This window comes from Mus musculus, chromosome 19 (assembly GCF_000001635.26).
Source record: "Mus musculus strain C57BL/6J chromosome 19, GRCm38.p6 C57BL/6J".
Taxonomy (NCBI): domain Eukaryota; kingdom Metazoa; phylum Chordata; class Mammalia; order Rodentia; family Muridae; genus Mus; species Mus musculus.
This window is the reverse complement of record NC_000085.6, coordinates 58,728,671-58,744,593: the sequence shown is the minus strand read 5'-3', so window position 1 is coordinate 58,744,593 and position 15,923 is coordinate 58,728,671. Positions and strand designations below refer to the sequence as shown.

Genomic DNA, 15,923 nt, shown 5'->3' with positions numbered 1-15,923 from the left:
CACCTCTAAAATGCCAGGAAATTAGCATCTAGACTATTTCCATAACCCCACCAAGTCAGTAGCTGGGACAGGAAGGAATGAATGGAGTTGAACTTGCCTGTCACTCCTGGTGGGGACATGAATTCATGAATGAGTATAGAACCTCCTGCTCTCTGCCTCAGTTTCCCCTGTAAGAAGATGCAGTGAGGACAAGGATTTGCAGAGTCCCTTGGCCACTCGCCCTTTACTTCTGTGCATCTTCCTATTCCCTGACTGACACAGAAGTGACCAAGGTGGGGGGGGGGGGGGAAGGAGCGTAAGGTGCTGTTTTGTTGGATGCTATGGTGAGAGACCCACATGCAGAGAGATGCTCATCAATGCTTTAACTATCGAGTTGTTAAACGTCCCTGCGGGTGGCCTCGGACATCTGAGACGGACACTGTGTGGGTAGGTGCAGCTGATGATTTTATTGGTGTTACCAAGAGGTCACATTGTGTCTGAGGTTTTACAAGGCAAGAGAGTGAGCAGGATGTCTTCTCTCACGGTCTCTTCACTACAGAAGTTGTGCCTGTAAAGAAACACAAGGGTTTGGCACTGGTGTGCTCTGTCACCTTAAGAAAGCTTCTGCTTTCTGGGGGGTTAAGCAACAGTTTACAGGAACTTGAAGTTCAGAAGCCTGGGAGAGACACACTAAGGCTGTGGCTGCAACCACTGAGTTTCTAGGAAGACGCCCACCCAGCCTAGGGCTGGGCCCGTTGTTGCTTGAAGATGATCCGTGACTGGTCCTGTCATACACAGACTGAGAGTTCCTAAGGCAACACTCCTTTTTTTTTTTTTTTTTTTTTTCCATTTTAACAGATACTGGTGGCCACAGCAGGCTGGCTTAGAGACTGTCACTAATGCTTCCTTAGTCACTCTTAAGTCTCAGCTGAACTCTCAGTTGCAGGCAAGTGCATCAAAAGGTTCACGTGTAGAAAGTACACTACTCATGGTCGAGGAGGTCTTATGGTTAGCGCTGCCTTGCAGGAGAGGACACTGAAGTGCAGAAAGCTGGCATGAGGCAAAAGTGCAAGATACCATTGCAAGTCTGCCTCATACCATGGTCAATATCTTCTTTTATAATAATACACACCCCAATCTCCCTGTCTGTCTTCCAGGGGCGGAGAGTGTGGCTTTCTCCTTGGGTCCCCCACCTCTCTCCCACCTTCCAGTGATTACTGCTTGCTGTTTGCTGATATCTTCATTTGTACAAGAGGGCTCCCTCTCATGTTATTGAGACTCCCATGATAATTATGTGGGAGTTCCTGGCAAATGGAAAACGTTTTCTAACATGAGGCTAAGCAGACACAGTGGCTATCTCTGTGGTTGTGGAAGAACCAAGGGTTCCTCTGAGGCTCTGTGAGCTCTGACATTCTGTCCCAACTGTTTTTCCATCAGAGTAGCCCCTGGCATGGTGCTCTGCGCCTTTATAGACTTTCTCCATGCTCCTGTAAGCAACCAAACAAAACTTTTAGTCTCTGTTGACCCCTCCAGCTTTCTCTTCTAAGCATGTCTTTACTAGAACTTTTAATCTGGCAGCTCTGCCTTTAGGCTCCACTGACAGCCACCTGGCTACCTCTTACTCACCCCCATCAGCACCTGCTGTCCTTGCCTTTTCCTCCTGCCCCCATCTCTCAGACACTCTGTGGTCTCTGCTGTCCTCCTGGGTCATGTGACCTGCCATGTGTGCCTGAAGTGACGTCCTCCATGTAAGTTCTACCTTTGCTTTCCCTGATATTTGTCAGAACAGGTGTTTGGTACACGCTCCTTGTCAAAGTCACATTACAATGCGTACCGAATGGGTGGGGATAATACAGGAAGGGTGAGCTCTCTTGGTCTCACATCCCTGGAAGAAATTCTAGTCAGCAGGTCGGGATCCCATTGAGATGACTTCATCAGGTTACATAGGAGAAGGAGTCAAGAGGAGGTTGTGCCACAATATTAACTACTCTTAACTTTATGATTATTATTAGTGTTATTTAATAACAAGTGTTCTTGGCAATTCTCACAGCAGTAGAATATCTAAATAATTTACTCGCCATTTTTTTTTTTTATTCCCCAAGCTAGTTTGTGACATTTGAAGAGGGTTTTCATTTTTTTTTTTTCTATTTTTACCACTTGGTACCAGAATCCCTGGAGAGAGACTTGTACATTAGTAAGATGGCTCAGCATGTAATGACACTTGCAGCCAGGCCTGGGGTTGACTCCCCAGAACTCACACTCCAGCAAGCTGTCCTCTGAGTTTTTGTGCACCATGGCATGTGCTCATATTATTTCACGGATAAATGCATACTTTTTTTTTCCCACCAAGTAAAAGTTTCTCTGAGTAGCCTGGGCTGTCCTGGAATTCACTCTGTATACCATGCTGCCCTTGAACTCAGAGATCTGCCTGCTTCTGTCTCCTGAGTGCTGGTATTAAAGGTGTGTTCCACCACCATCTGACAATGTATAAAACATTTAAGAGATTCTCTCCACAGACAGCGAGTAGGCAAAGGCATTGTGTTCAACCACTGGACAACCTATCAGACATAGGGCCATAGGGCCTTGGGCGTAGCCTCCACTAGACCTGTTTGATTTCCAGAAAGTGCACCTCTCTCTTCAAAAACCTTCAGGAGTCCAGTGACATTCTGATGGGATTCCAATGTGATTTTAGCCACAAGGTTGCAGGATCCAGGGCTAGAAATACATCTTAACAGGCCTTAGGAACTGACACTACAGGCAGTGTCTTACAGTGGAGGCTGGAGGATAGGCTCTCCACTGGCCAGCCTGGGTCTTCTCTGTCCTACTGAGAGGATGCCTGGTCCAGCTGATTACCTAACCAGTCTGATCTCTCTGCTTTCCCACCTTATGGGAACAGGGGTGACTTCAGAAGTCCATCCATGCAAGTTGACAATCCCTGGATCAACCACAAGCCGCTCTGCCAACCCTTCTCATCTGCATCTGAGTTTCCAAGGGTTTGGGTTTCCTGGCCCCATTTAACCACCAATCCCAAAGAACACCCACCAGTAGCTGACACTTCCCACCCAAGCCACCAGGAAGGTTCTGCTGGCTGGATGTGGATGGAGCTTGGTTCTGCCTCCCCGGGTGGTCATCTCTCCCCACTCCAACTGCTCTCATTTTTACTGAAGGTCCTGAGCCTGCTCAGGCAGGAAAGAGGGAGCTGGGGGTGGGGGTGGGATTCTGCAAGTGCTGTCCCCTCTGCTCAGTCTGTGTCCCATTTCAAATGATGTTTCCCCCTTTTCTGTACTGGGGGAGGGGATTCCCCTATAGACACCCTCTGCAAACATCACCAGACAACTCAGCAAAGGAAGATACGTACTCTGTCCGCTCCTCCCCCTTTTGCACAGTGATCTTGGCTGCGCCCACTTTGGGGAAACTTGGGTTTACCACGTGGTTATTCCAAAGAAACTTGACTTTCTCAATTGTTCCCACATCAAGCTTGGCATCAAACTCATTGGAATGCGTAGCACCGGGCTTGATAATTCCCCTTGAAATAAAGAAGGAGAAATATTCCTGTTCACTGAAGCACACTGTAAAGTTCACAAAGGACGAGGCCCCTCCACTCTTATCCTTATTAAAATAACGTGTCTCTGTCAACTTCATCCTCAAATCAAAGATGGAGGGATGAAAAATTGGCGATGAGCTGGCAACCCTAATCTATTATTTAGGATTGCTTTTAAACTCAAACCAATTTCTCTCTCTTTTTTTTTTTTTTTTTTTTTTGTAGAAAAAAGATAACCCTCTCTCAAATTATTTTAGTTTGTTTTTTTTTTTTTTTTTCTGGAAGAATTGTCTATACAGTAGGTTATCTTCTTAGCTTAGCATATCTAATCAGGCTAATCAATATACATGGTACAATAATATATATTTAAAATATACCCTATTGAGAGAGAAATAAATTGTTAGATTTAAATGAAAAATTATCAGGATAGAATTATTTTTTGTGCATAAAGAAGTTTCAAGCCCACTGATGTCTAAAGATGTAAATGTTTAAGTGCTATGCCCCCCCCGCAGGGATTACCTGAAGATATCACACTGGCGAGTATTGCCGTTACTTCCAAACAGAGACACTTTGACTTGGCCTGTGACCGTCCTTCCAGAGAATGTCAAGGAAACACGGTACCTCCAGCCTAGGCAAAGCAAGGGAGAGGTCACCTTATTGATTAAGAAAATAGGGGTCCTCAAAAAAATTTATAACTCCCACCCCTTACACAAAGGCACAGAGTACAAAATGTCTTACTTGCTGATCTATGCCAGAAATAAGCACCCAACGGTGGCCCCTCTGGACCAGTACCATCAAGTAAGAAGAACACAGATGACTGCCTAGAGTTAAATTCATGATAAATAGTTTACTCCCTCAGGTTCAATAGCCATGTTGTGGGTTTTAAATTGCCAAATGGAGCCAATGGCCTCTGGATCCAACATGGCTGAGCAAGCCCTTTGCTGGCGAGAGCTCTGCTCCAGGATGGTAGTGCTGTGTATTATGGCAAAAAGAGGAGCCAGGCCTCCAGGCCACCCATGGGAGGGCAGCCCAGGAGTCAGCTTGCAGAGCACCTCCAGCTTGGGTCCTTCCCATCTCTACATCCCTAGGATCCCTGGTGCTCACAAAGTTGTCATGTAAACTTACCTAGGGTGCTGTTCCAGGGCCTGTTTGCATGCACAAATACACATGCATACACAGGCATAGCACATACATATACATATATACACAGGTCTGCATAGTGCAGCCAATGCATATACATATAAACACACAAATTCACCAAGTTACCTACACACATATATAAACACATGTATACATCTGTCTAAGTCACAGTTGCTCTTCACATTCGCAGAAATGTTGCCCCTGCCCTCTCCTTTCCCAGTGTTAAGCCCCCCATGCTCTACTCCAGCAGCAGCTCCACCCAACCAATGCTGCAGTCCACCCAACTAATGCTGCCAAGGACTAATAAATTTCAAAGCAGTGTCTTGGTCATCCTTAATCCTCATAACTAGTGGCCCATATCTGTGACCCACAAATAAGTGTTGGTGGGGGAATAACTACATGGCTTTGAATGGTTCCTTCATTATTGTTAAAAATATAGGCAAGTATTCCAAGTATTGCTACATCAGTGAGGGTTGATTAATCAGACAAAAAAATAAAAATAAAAAAAACTGTAGGTATGTGTATCTATAGTGATGGGAAGGTCCCAGATCTCCATGGAATCTGGCTATCCATCTATTTGTCAGACCAGAACTATGCCTTACAAAGAATAAGTCTTTCTCTACATAAGTTATACCTCAATACACCTGACTTTCAGAAACCACAGAAGGCATATTGTTTTTACAGAGTCTTATACGTCATTGTTTCTGTTTTTTTTTTGGGCGGCACCTCATGGAACCCGCTAAACTAAATTGTCATAAACAATGCAAACATGTCTAATCCAGACCTGGCCTCTGAGTGAATACTACATACTTATGACAGGAAACATCCCTTTCTCAGCTAGCCTCTCCCTCTACATAAGACAGGTATCAGGGGCACATGATAAAGAAAGGGATGTACCTTATGCAGACCTGCCTGGCAAAGGACCAGTACCAAGTATGCCTGCTGAATGAATAGAGAGGACCGTGTGTGTGTGTGTGTGTGTGTGTGTGTGTGTGTGTGTGTGTGAGAGAGAGAGAGAGAGAGAGAGACAGAGAGAGAGACAGAGAGAGAGAGACAGAGACAGAGACACACATAGAGACAGGGAGACAGAGACAGGCAGATAGAGACAAAGAGAGAGACAGAAACAGCGAGACAGAGACAGGCAGAGAGAGAGAGACAGAGACAGACAGAGAAACAAGAGAAAGACTGAGAGACAAAGAGGAGAGAAAGACAGGAAGAGACAGATATAGAGAGACGCAGAGAGACAGAGACAAACAGAAAGAGAGACACAGAAACAAGAGAGACTGAGAGACAGAGAGGAGAGAAAGAGACAGAGAGAGAAAGAGACAGACAGAGAGAGAGAGAGAAAGAGACAGAGAGAGAGAGAGAGAGAGAGAGAGAGAGAGAGCAATGAACTATGAACTGTAGAGGGTAAAATTCAAGCTAGTTGTTCCCAAAGCTCTGCAAATTGCCTCAACCTCACAAATGACGGTGATGACTTTCAGTTGTTCCACAGAATGGAGATCATGTAGAAGAAGCTGGGTTGTTCTCTGTGTCTTAGTGGAGTCATGCATGGAGCGCTCAGGGCAGGCACATCCTCCTCTGAGGTCATCCAAGCGTGTTCAGAAATCAATCAGGTTGTATAACCCTCTCCTGACCTGGCCAAGTAGTCAACTTACGTGCAAAGTTCTTGGCTTCTCCTGTGTTCAGGAAGAACTTCTGTGGCTCCACACTTGTATTGTTGGCAAACTTATCAGCATAGTGACCCATCTGTGGGCAGCCTTGATCTGGGCAGGGGAAGCATTTGTTCTGGTAAAGAGAACAGAGAGCTGTGAAGCAGGTTTTGTCTTCTTACAAATACCTAGAAAAAGACGACACTTCAGTCCCTTGCAGCCCAGTTCCCCTGTTTGCGGTGGGAAGGGAGTTAGAGCTCATGCTCTCTGAATTCTCTTCATCTCAGCTCCTCGCTGTGATGTGCAGCATGTTAGAATTATCAGGGACCTTTAACAGCACTGCCATCTTGGGCCCTGTTCCCATCAGTTAACTGTGTTTCCCAGGCAGCCGTGTGGTAGTGGTGTCAACTCTCCGTATTGATTGTAGAGTTTACCAACAGTTTTCTTCTCCTTCTTTCTTTTTAAAAGACCCTATCATATGTTGCCCAGGCTGTGCTTGACCTCACTATATAGTAGAGAGTGACCTTGAACTCCTGATCCTTCTGCTATTTCCTCCCTAATGCTGGCAACATAGGTCTGGGTTTTGATACCTGGTTTATGAGGTCCTGGGGATCGAACCCAGGGCTTTGTGCATGCCAAGCAAATGAACTACAGCTACAGCCCTGAGTTTGCCAATTTCTATGATGTAAATATTTCAACCCTGGCCATCTTTAGGCTGCCAGCATAATGTCACACATATGGAGCTAATGAAGGATGTCCCGACTAGCTCTTATGAGTTAAAGAGGCAGGCAGCAGTATGCCATAGTATATGTCTCTTCGCTGTGGCCAGCCTGGCACAGAGAATTCCACCATCTGCTATTCCTCCAGTCTGCACTGGGGGTGACTTTCCTCACACAACCCCTTCTATGTTTGATCTGCAGAAAGGCAAGTTCCTTCCCCTTCTAATCTCTATTGATTTTTTTTTCTCTTCAAGCTAGATTCCAGTGTACCCTTCTGCAGGATGCATCCCAAGCTCCTATCAACGTGATCTGTTCTCTGATCATCCTCTTCTGTGTGGTTCATCTGTGTGTGTGTTCTGAGGGTGTAGCATGTAGAAAGAAGGCACGATGGAACCCCACCCAGTAGGACCTCCGTGTGTGGTGCTCTTCATTCATGGCAGAATAATAGCTTACAGACTCAAAGTCCCTGTAGGAAGCGCAGGGGTATGCAGCAAACCCATCTGGGTTAAGGATGCTCTCTAAGTAGTACTTGTAGCTTCTCAGGTGGTTACAAGCCACAAAGTCCCGGGTTCCTGGGGAGACAAGGCAGGAGGTCAGTCCAGGTGATCGAGGGCAGGCTGTGACAGATCTATGCCTCTCTTTCTCAACTGTAATAGGTCCAGAGTGGAATTTAAGTTCATAATTCATTCACAATAATGACAATAAGCAAACAAGGCTTTAGATGTTGGGCATAATGTCCTGGCTACTTCGTTGGCCTTGTCTGCTGAACCCCCACCCCCTTTCCTAAGAGGCAGATGTTACAGTACCACTTTTATAAAAGTATCCACAATGATTCATAGATTCCAGCTAGTAAGGGGGGAAAGCTCTAATGAGCACAAGTTCATCTGGTTCAATACTGTCCCTCCAGCCTCTGTGTCCAGGTACAAGGTTAGAAATCCCCAGAGACACAACCAGATGTGCCTTATTCTTCCAGATGTGACACAGTCAGCATTAGGGCATTGTCACAATACTCTTATGCACAGGAAGGTAAAAGTAGCTTCCAGTGGCTTCACCTGAGCGTCCCTCTTACCCCCTCACCCTCAGCGTTCTTCCCTGTCCTCACCCAAGCCATCTGACAAATGTCCCAGCAACCCTCTCAACCTGGCCTTAGCCACTCTCCATTGCTGGTGGAGCAGTTAAAATACAGACATGTGGCCTTAATGTTTGCATAGAGGCCATCTGAGTCCTTTTGATTGAATAGAAAGAACCCTAGTAAGATTCTATCACACTACGAAGGGTTTTGGCTTGAATGGTCCTAGTTGATTAGTATGGCTGGAAATGACTTTTGAGTTCTTGATCTCAGTAGATAGTGTTGGAGCTGTAACAGAAGGATGCCCTTTAACCCCAGGTGTGCTCATCAGCAGCAAGTGGTCCTCCTTCTAGCCTCCCTCGTCTGACTGCCCTCCTCACCATAAGTGAGCAATGACTCGCGCTTTGGAGATGGCTTCGCCATGCACACCTCTGGATACTCTTATTCTAGGTACAGGACAGAAGCTAGCTGCCTAGGATTGAGCTGCAGTACTGATTCACAGGGACGTTTGCAGGAAAATTCTCTTGAGACCCACTGCATGATCTCTCTTGCCGCTTCCCTGGGAGATGACTGCCAGCTGATGGCTGGGATTGTACAGAGCTTTTTGATTCCTTGTGGCTTATGTATTCCAGCACATGGAGGACAACGTTTGAAGGAAATACAGAATCAATAGATCTGAGACATGAGAATTACATAGTTATTTGTTTTGTTCAGAAATAATATGCAGAAAGAATCATTATATATTCTTAAAAGGAAGTACATTTTCATTATTAAGATTTGCTGCGGGGCTGAGGAGAGAGATGGCTCAGTCCATAAAACGCTTGCCTTGAAAGTATGAGGACCTGGGTTTCATGCCCAAAACCCATGCTAAAAAAGAAGCTAAATGTGGCAGCACATGCTTCGATAGTGCTGGCCGGGTAGAGATACTTCTCTAGGCCAATGGAACCTGGTGTCATTATAGAAGGGTGCATCGTGTCTAAGGAAAGACACAGAAAGTTTTCCACATGCACCTGACATTCACCCCTATACACACACATGCACCCTTACATAGACAGCAGATACATACCCCTTCACACACACACACCTCTACACACACACACACACACACACACACGTACACATCCTTATACACACACCCCTACACATACACCTACACCTACACATACACACCTACACATACGCACCCCTACACAGACAATAGATACACACCCCTACATACGCATCCTTACATAGACAGCAGATACATACCCCTAGACACACACACCTACACACATACCTCACGTGCACCTCTACAAGACAACAGACACACACACCCCTACATACACACACCTACACATACATCCCTACAACTACACACATACCTACACACACACACACACACAAACCTACACACACACACACACACACACACACACACACATACACACAGACTAGTTAATGCAAGCACTGAGTGTCACAAAGAAACAACATCCTCCCAGACTGCCCCCCACCCAGGCTTTACCTGACCAGATGCCATCGATGTCCACAATCTGTGACAGAGCGTTCTTCTTGCACCCGGGCATGTACTGTCCTCCGTTGGGGAAGAAGTCAAAGTGCCCCACCATTTGGTTTGTTCCAAAGCCTAAAACATTTGTACAGCAATGAGACAGGTTCTGAGAAGCACAGGGCTCTTAGGGTTAAAACATCCCCACTCTTCTCCACAGCTAGAGGCCAGAGCACCACAGGGCTCACCCAAGAATGGGATCAAGGGAGCTGCATCTGTGTGAATCACATCAACAAAGTCAGCATCCGAGGGGTCGAGCCGGACCTCTTCAGGGGTTCCCTCAAAATTTGCTTCTACAGGATCCAGTCCTAAAAGGAATGGCAAACGTGTCAAACTGTAGGTTCATGAGGGACAGGTTGCACAGGCTGGGGATTATGAAATTGGACAGTAACACACTTGTAGTAGTTCAGTGCCATTGCCTGGGTATGGAACGTGGGGACATGGAGTCTCAGTGACCTTTATTTATAGGGTGCTTTGTGGCAGAAGAGGAGGGCACATGAGCAAAAGAATTCAGATTATGTGTGAGCAAGGATTTCTTTCTACATCAGATTCTTGCATGTTTGTTTCATATTTAATATTCTCATTTTCTTTCTTTTATTTTAGTGAAAGAAAAAACAAAACAAAACAAAAAGCAGTGTCTTGGGCCTGTATGGGTTACCTGGCTCTAAATCTCTACTAAGCTACTTTGCAAAAGTCATTCAAGATTTTGTAACTCAGTTTTCCTATTTCATGAATCGAAGGTAATGATTTCATTAATTATATATAGTTGTTAATTAAATAATTCAATATGCAACATGTGGCACAAAGACTGGCATGGAATCACATAATCTATGCACTCTTAGGCAAGTTATTGCTTCCCTGACTGGGTTTTTTCAGTCCTAAGGATTAGATGAGGAACACAAAAAGCTTTGTGCAGTGTTTAAGCCAATCAGGAACTTAGCCTATGCTTTCTTTTATAATGGCATTAAATTCTCATGTAGATATGTTCTGTTGCTCTTGTTATAATACAAAGGCTTTGCTGTGTTTGAAGGTTGCTTTGATGGTGTCTGTTAAAGGGTGTTTTTAGTAGATATGGTGGGTAGGAACCTTTACCAGAAGAAAAGTGGGAAGCAGGTTTCACTCTTCCCTTGACTTCAAAAAGAAGGTGAGGAATAGATAGAGCAGTCCCTGCTCGAGTCTGCTTGGTCATGTCCATAGTAGCTATCCTCTGCACACTAGCTTTCCTGGGTGTTCAAAGCTGCTACATGGCCCTCATCAAGGAAGGGTTGTCCCCGGGGAGGAATGACTATGGTCACAGCAGAGGTATCACAGAGAAACACAGCCACCTTGCCAACAGTGATGGCCTATGTGTTTCTTAGAAGCTCCCTAAAATCCCCATATAGGTTGTACACATCCTGCCACAGCCGAGGGGGTCGGATATGGCTCTCAGCTGGTCTATGAGCTTGTGACCATTCTGGGGTTGCTGGAATGGGACCTGGGGCCTTACCTGTAATCCTGCCAAGACCTGGAGTCCGACTTCCTGCTTCCCCTGCCACGTGGGCTCCTAGGCTGTGGCCAATGAGGTGGACTTTGGAAGCAGAGTAGTTGAAGTTTCTCTAAAGAGGAGAGTTCACATATGCTGGACATGTTTGGACTATGGGTTATCCTGATGCGAACTTTCCCTACTCTCTGGCTCCTGACAAGAATCTCAGAGCTTTCCTGACTCAACATGGCCCTTCCTAGACTCTTCTCGAGCTAAAACCCATGTGGTCTCAAACAGTGTTGCTTTCCCTTCCCTTTCCCTGGTTTATACCATGGATATAAACCTGGTTTAGTACCAAGTACTATCTAAAGACCCTGTCTTCAGTAACCTTTTCCTGGGGAGACTTCCCAAATATTACCCCATGCCCACATACAAGGTGGACTAACTATCCCCATGTTCCTATGTAAAGCCTGCGTACCCACTCCCCTACCTCTGGAACCCTCTAATAGATCACGCTCTGTGGTCACTTCAAGTCTTTCCTGCATGTAGGTCCTTGAAGGCCTAGAAACTCATTAACCTCCTCTACCTCCTCACAATCTATTGTCCCTGTGCTCTAGAAACACAGGACAACCAAGGCATCCATATATACTGTTCTGTGATATCCTTCAACAGGCCTCTCATTAACTGGTCTACACTGCTTCCTGCACAAACCCAACAGGTTCTGATTTCTGTAGGGGTGCAGAAGTAGTTGGTTCTTTGTAGACCTATGACTTTGAAGATAGGGAATATTAGAACTTTGACCTGGTACAGAAACTGGCCGTAAAGAATTCCTGAATTAACACAGTGACAGAAAGACTTAGGATAGGAAGAAAGAACTGAAATGATGATGACAGGAAAGATTTCCCAGCAAGAGTGGGACCTAGAGTCACAGAGGCCCAGAGTCTCAGGACCCAGAGTCTCAGAGACACAGAGTCTCAGGAAGCCAGATCACAGGAAATCCATGCTTGTCAATTGCATGTCCCACCCCTGGTTTTGTGTGGCTTTGCTTGCAATACTAGGCTTTGCCTCACACAGATGCCACTTGTGTTGTGGGTAGCTGGATGATCTGGGCCCCAAGACAACTTTTCTACTCACCTGCTCTATATTTTGGCAAGCTGGTTAAACTCCCTGTGCCCTGGTTTCTTTAACTGTAAATAGGAGAGGATAATAAAATCCCACCACTAAGAGTTAGCTGACACCTCCCTTACTCGTGTGCCACTAAGGTGGTGTCAACTTCTTTCATAATCCCTAAATTCACCTTAGCGCTCCACCCCCATGCCGGCCCACTCACCACAAGGATGTCAATCATCTGAGCCACCTGGGCACCCACTACTCGCACATTGTTGGCAGCCTGCGTGTAGGTAGTCTGAGAGCCTCTCTTCCAGTCCACGCAGATGCAGTTCACCTCCTCCACTTGGAACATGTTCTAGGGTTAGAGAGACACAGTATCACCACAGGGCATGGGGAACACCTTTCAGCCAGGGACCAGAAGAGTCCCTCGTGTCTTCTAGCTGGGGTGTTGATACAGTCTGGACTCTGTCCAGGGCATCCTGAAGTCCACAAGAGTAAGTCTAGCAGCAGAGAAAGTCCCTAAATCCCTCCATCCCTAAAGATGGAGGAAAAGCCTGCTCCTCTGATTTCTTTAACCAAATCTGACAATGGGGATGGATGATGGCCTTAAAGGACTCCAGTTGTGACAGGAAATGGCCTCAGCATAGCGTCTGGCGATTAGTGTCTATGTGACCTCATGATTCTGCTTGTGAGAGGTCCTTTAGGTGACATGCCAGGCCACTGGGCATTTCTTGAGCTATAATGAGGGAGGGAGGTGTCATTATCCAGTCAAAATGATATAGTATTTCATGGAGGGAACACACACTTCAGGATGGTAGGAAATAGGAGAGCACTAATGTGGGAGAGATTGGGGAATTAAGGAGAACATCCTAGAGCCCAGACAGTCTGTGCACATGGCCAGCTGGCCCCGACATCTGAGATTCCCGTCTAGTGTTTTGACAACAGCGCTAATATTTCTGATGTTTTGGGTTCCTAATGCTCAAGTTCCTCAAGACTTCCATTCTCAAAGCAACCCTGGGAAACCTCCAGACCTGGGAAAGTTTGGGGCTGTTGCTGGACCCTATGTTTATTAAGGTCAGGTCAGGGGGTGGCAGGTGTAGAGGAACAAACTAATTTTTCTTGTCACCATTATCATTTGGTTCTGTTATTTCTGCATGTGTGGAAGGCAGGTGGCTGCACAATTTCTGAAAGAAATAGATGGAATCTGTATATATAATAAGAGAAGAAAATACTATCTGTTATCTGTGTGCAGACTATATATGTACAGCCATGTGTACCTCTATGTCCGTTTCCCATGTGCACATGTGGGTAGGTCTGTGTCCTCCTGTGGCTGCCCTCCTTACCCAATACCCTGCTCTCTACTGAGCCAATCAAAGTCACCCTGTCAACCTTTAGTCCTTTGTGTCTTCAATAAGTGGTCACAGACACATGCCTCTGAGTCTTGTGGAGAAGATTTGGACAAACAAAACTCCACAATCCCTCATTAGCAGAGATGGTAATTGTGAGTGGCTTCTGAACCATAGCAAAACAGGACGCCTGATCGTGGGAGAAGGGGGAGTTCCCACAGCAAATTCCTGCTTTGGGCTACCAATTCGAATTAGAAAAGGGAGAGGAGTTGGGGTCTGGTGAAGAGAAGCATTTGAGTTGCCTGTGAAGATCTTTTTGCTTTCAGGCTTATGTATTGTGTCTGTGTAAAGTGTGATGGATCAGTAGAGCAGGGCTACTTGGATCAGAGAGGTCAGTAGGACAGAGCTATGTGGGTGAGAGATGTTCCCTACCTTGCACATGTCAACCACCCAGTTCTCCTCTCCTTTGTCTATGAAGCCATGGATGATGAACCGAGTCTTCCTGGCAACTTGAAAATTGGAGGCCTCAATGGTCGATGGGTCAGAAAGCTGAAGAGTCTGTGACAAACAGAAAGGGTTTATAGGTTTCTGTCAACCTGTTCCTTGAACCTATCTCTCCCCATCTCCACCCCTGCCTTGGCCACTGCGTAGGCCTTTCAAGGCTGAGCACAGAGTCAGCTCCTCAGGAGGCCGTTCTGACCTCTCCACTGGGTCTGGGATGGGGCTTACACAGTTATCATTCCTATGGGATTGTTGGACAATAAGCTCATGTTCAGGCCAGAGCTAAAGAGCTAGCAGGAGCTACACAGCTGTGAAGCAGTCACTCACCCAGAAGGTAGGGCAGGGCATGGGAAACAGGTAGAAAGATAAGAGGGTGTCCCCAGAGCTCATGAAGTCTTACCTGGAAAGCAGTTGGGTTCTCATTGGTGTAGAGCAGGAAGCGAGTGTTGATCTTCTCAGGGCTCCAAGGGAGAAGTTTTAGGGGCCTGATAGCTGTCCCTGCCCAGGGCTCAGCATCAGAAAAGCATCCAAGGTTGTCATAGCAAACCTCTTTCCCTGGGGAGAGAGGATGGATGGGCTCAGGAGGAAGCTATTGTGGCTGAGCTCCCAATCACTGGGCTCCTCTTCAGCAGAGTCCCTCAGTCCTGAGAGAGAGGTTGGATGGGGACCTGAGTGTTTCAAGGTCTCTCTCTCTCTCTGCAGATTGTCTGGCTGGCTGTTCCCGTCTCTACAGGGGGAAGCTTCTGAGGACGGCTGTGCAAGGGGTGCTAAGCCTAAAGCTATTTCAAATTGATAGCCATTTGCAAATGAAGATTTAGTTCCCTCCAAGAAAGTCTCACTGGGGAAACCACTCTGAGGGTAGGTCCCATACCCAGCAGTCGATGGCCAGCATAAAAAGAACTCAACAGCATCTTTAGAAGCTTGTCTCAAAGGAATTTGTTTTTAATTGTACGGGTCCTTTGCATATATATTATGGCTTCCAGTTTGGGGATTTTGTGGGATTCCTGTGTGTGTGAACATGTATGTGTCTGCATCTACATGTGTGTTTATACTTTTTAATTGGCTCTCTTTCTTGTTTGGGACTTTCTTCATATTCAGATTTGTTTGCCTTTTGATTTATTTTTATTTTATTATCATTTTTTTAGAAGTCTGTTTGTTTTCTAACAACAGACAGAGAGGGTATGAATCATGAGGAGGGGAGGTGGAAATCAATTGGGAGGAGTGGAAGGAGAGAAAACTGAAATCAGAATATATTGTGTAGAAAAAGTCTATTTTCAATAAAAGAACCAAAAAAAAATGAAGACATTCAAAAGTCGGAGCACACATTAACAACCCTGAGGCACTGCGGTGTTGCTTACCCTGAGCTGCTCCCAGTAGGAAAAGAGGGATTGTCCAGAGAATCAGCATCTACAACAAAGTCAATAACATCAAACATACTGAGCCTGGGTTCGAGCAAAGTCTCTGGGGACTGCCGGGCTGTTTGCCTCACCTCTGCCTTTTAGTGGCTGGAAATGCAGATGCAAAGGTGGCTGCTGTGATCACAGGAGCCAGGTGCCTGCTGTCCTGGGACCCACCGGGACCTTTTTATGCTCCAGCCTTATCGTTTGGACTGCAGTCCAAGCAAACAGTGTGCCATGAGAGCTATGGGAACTCTGTCTGTTAATCTCCTCTTAAATCAGTCCTTCAACTGTGTGTGTATTTACACATGAGCTTGGGCTGGCAGGCAGATCTTCCCACAAGCCTGGGATGATGAAAGCATGCTTGACTGTAAAAATAAAGATGCAAAAAAAAAAAAAAAAAAAAACCCTGTAGCTTTTCCTTGTGTGTCTGTGAGACTCTTTCCGCGCCAAGAGGGCTCTGC

The 15,923-nt window shown here is 46.0% G+C and overlaps 1 protein-coding gene across 1 annotated transcript; it reads right to left on the bottom strand.

Annotated features, from left to right (window-relative positions):
• Nucleotides 1-424: 424 nt before the first annotated feature.
• Pnliprp1 (pancreatic lipase related protein 1) lies at nt 425-15,707 on the bottom strand. Its single transcript, NM_018874.2, has 13 exons — nt 15,552-15,707; nt 15,421-15,469; nt 14,463-14,617; nt 13,994-14,119; nt 12,436-12,570; nt 11,130-11,238; nt 9,832-9,951; nt 9,602-9,721; nt 7,485-7,603; nt 6,319-6,448; nt 4,040-4,148; nt 3,338-3,505; nt 425-547 (listed from the first exon to the last, which is right to left on the bottom strand). The coding sequence occupies exons 2-13, from the start codon at nt 15,467-15,469 to the stop codon at nt 466-468; spliced, it is 1,422 nt and encodes a 473-aa protein (NP_061362.1). The 5' UTR covers nt 15,552-15,707; the 3' UTR covers nt 425-465.
• Nucleotides 15,708-15,923: the final 216 nt, after the last annotated feature.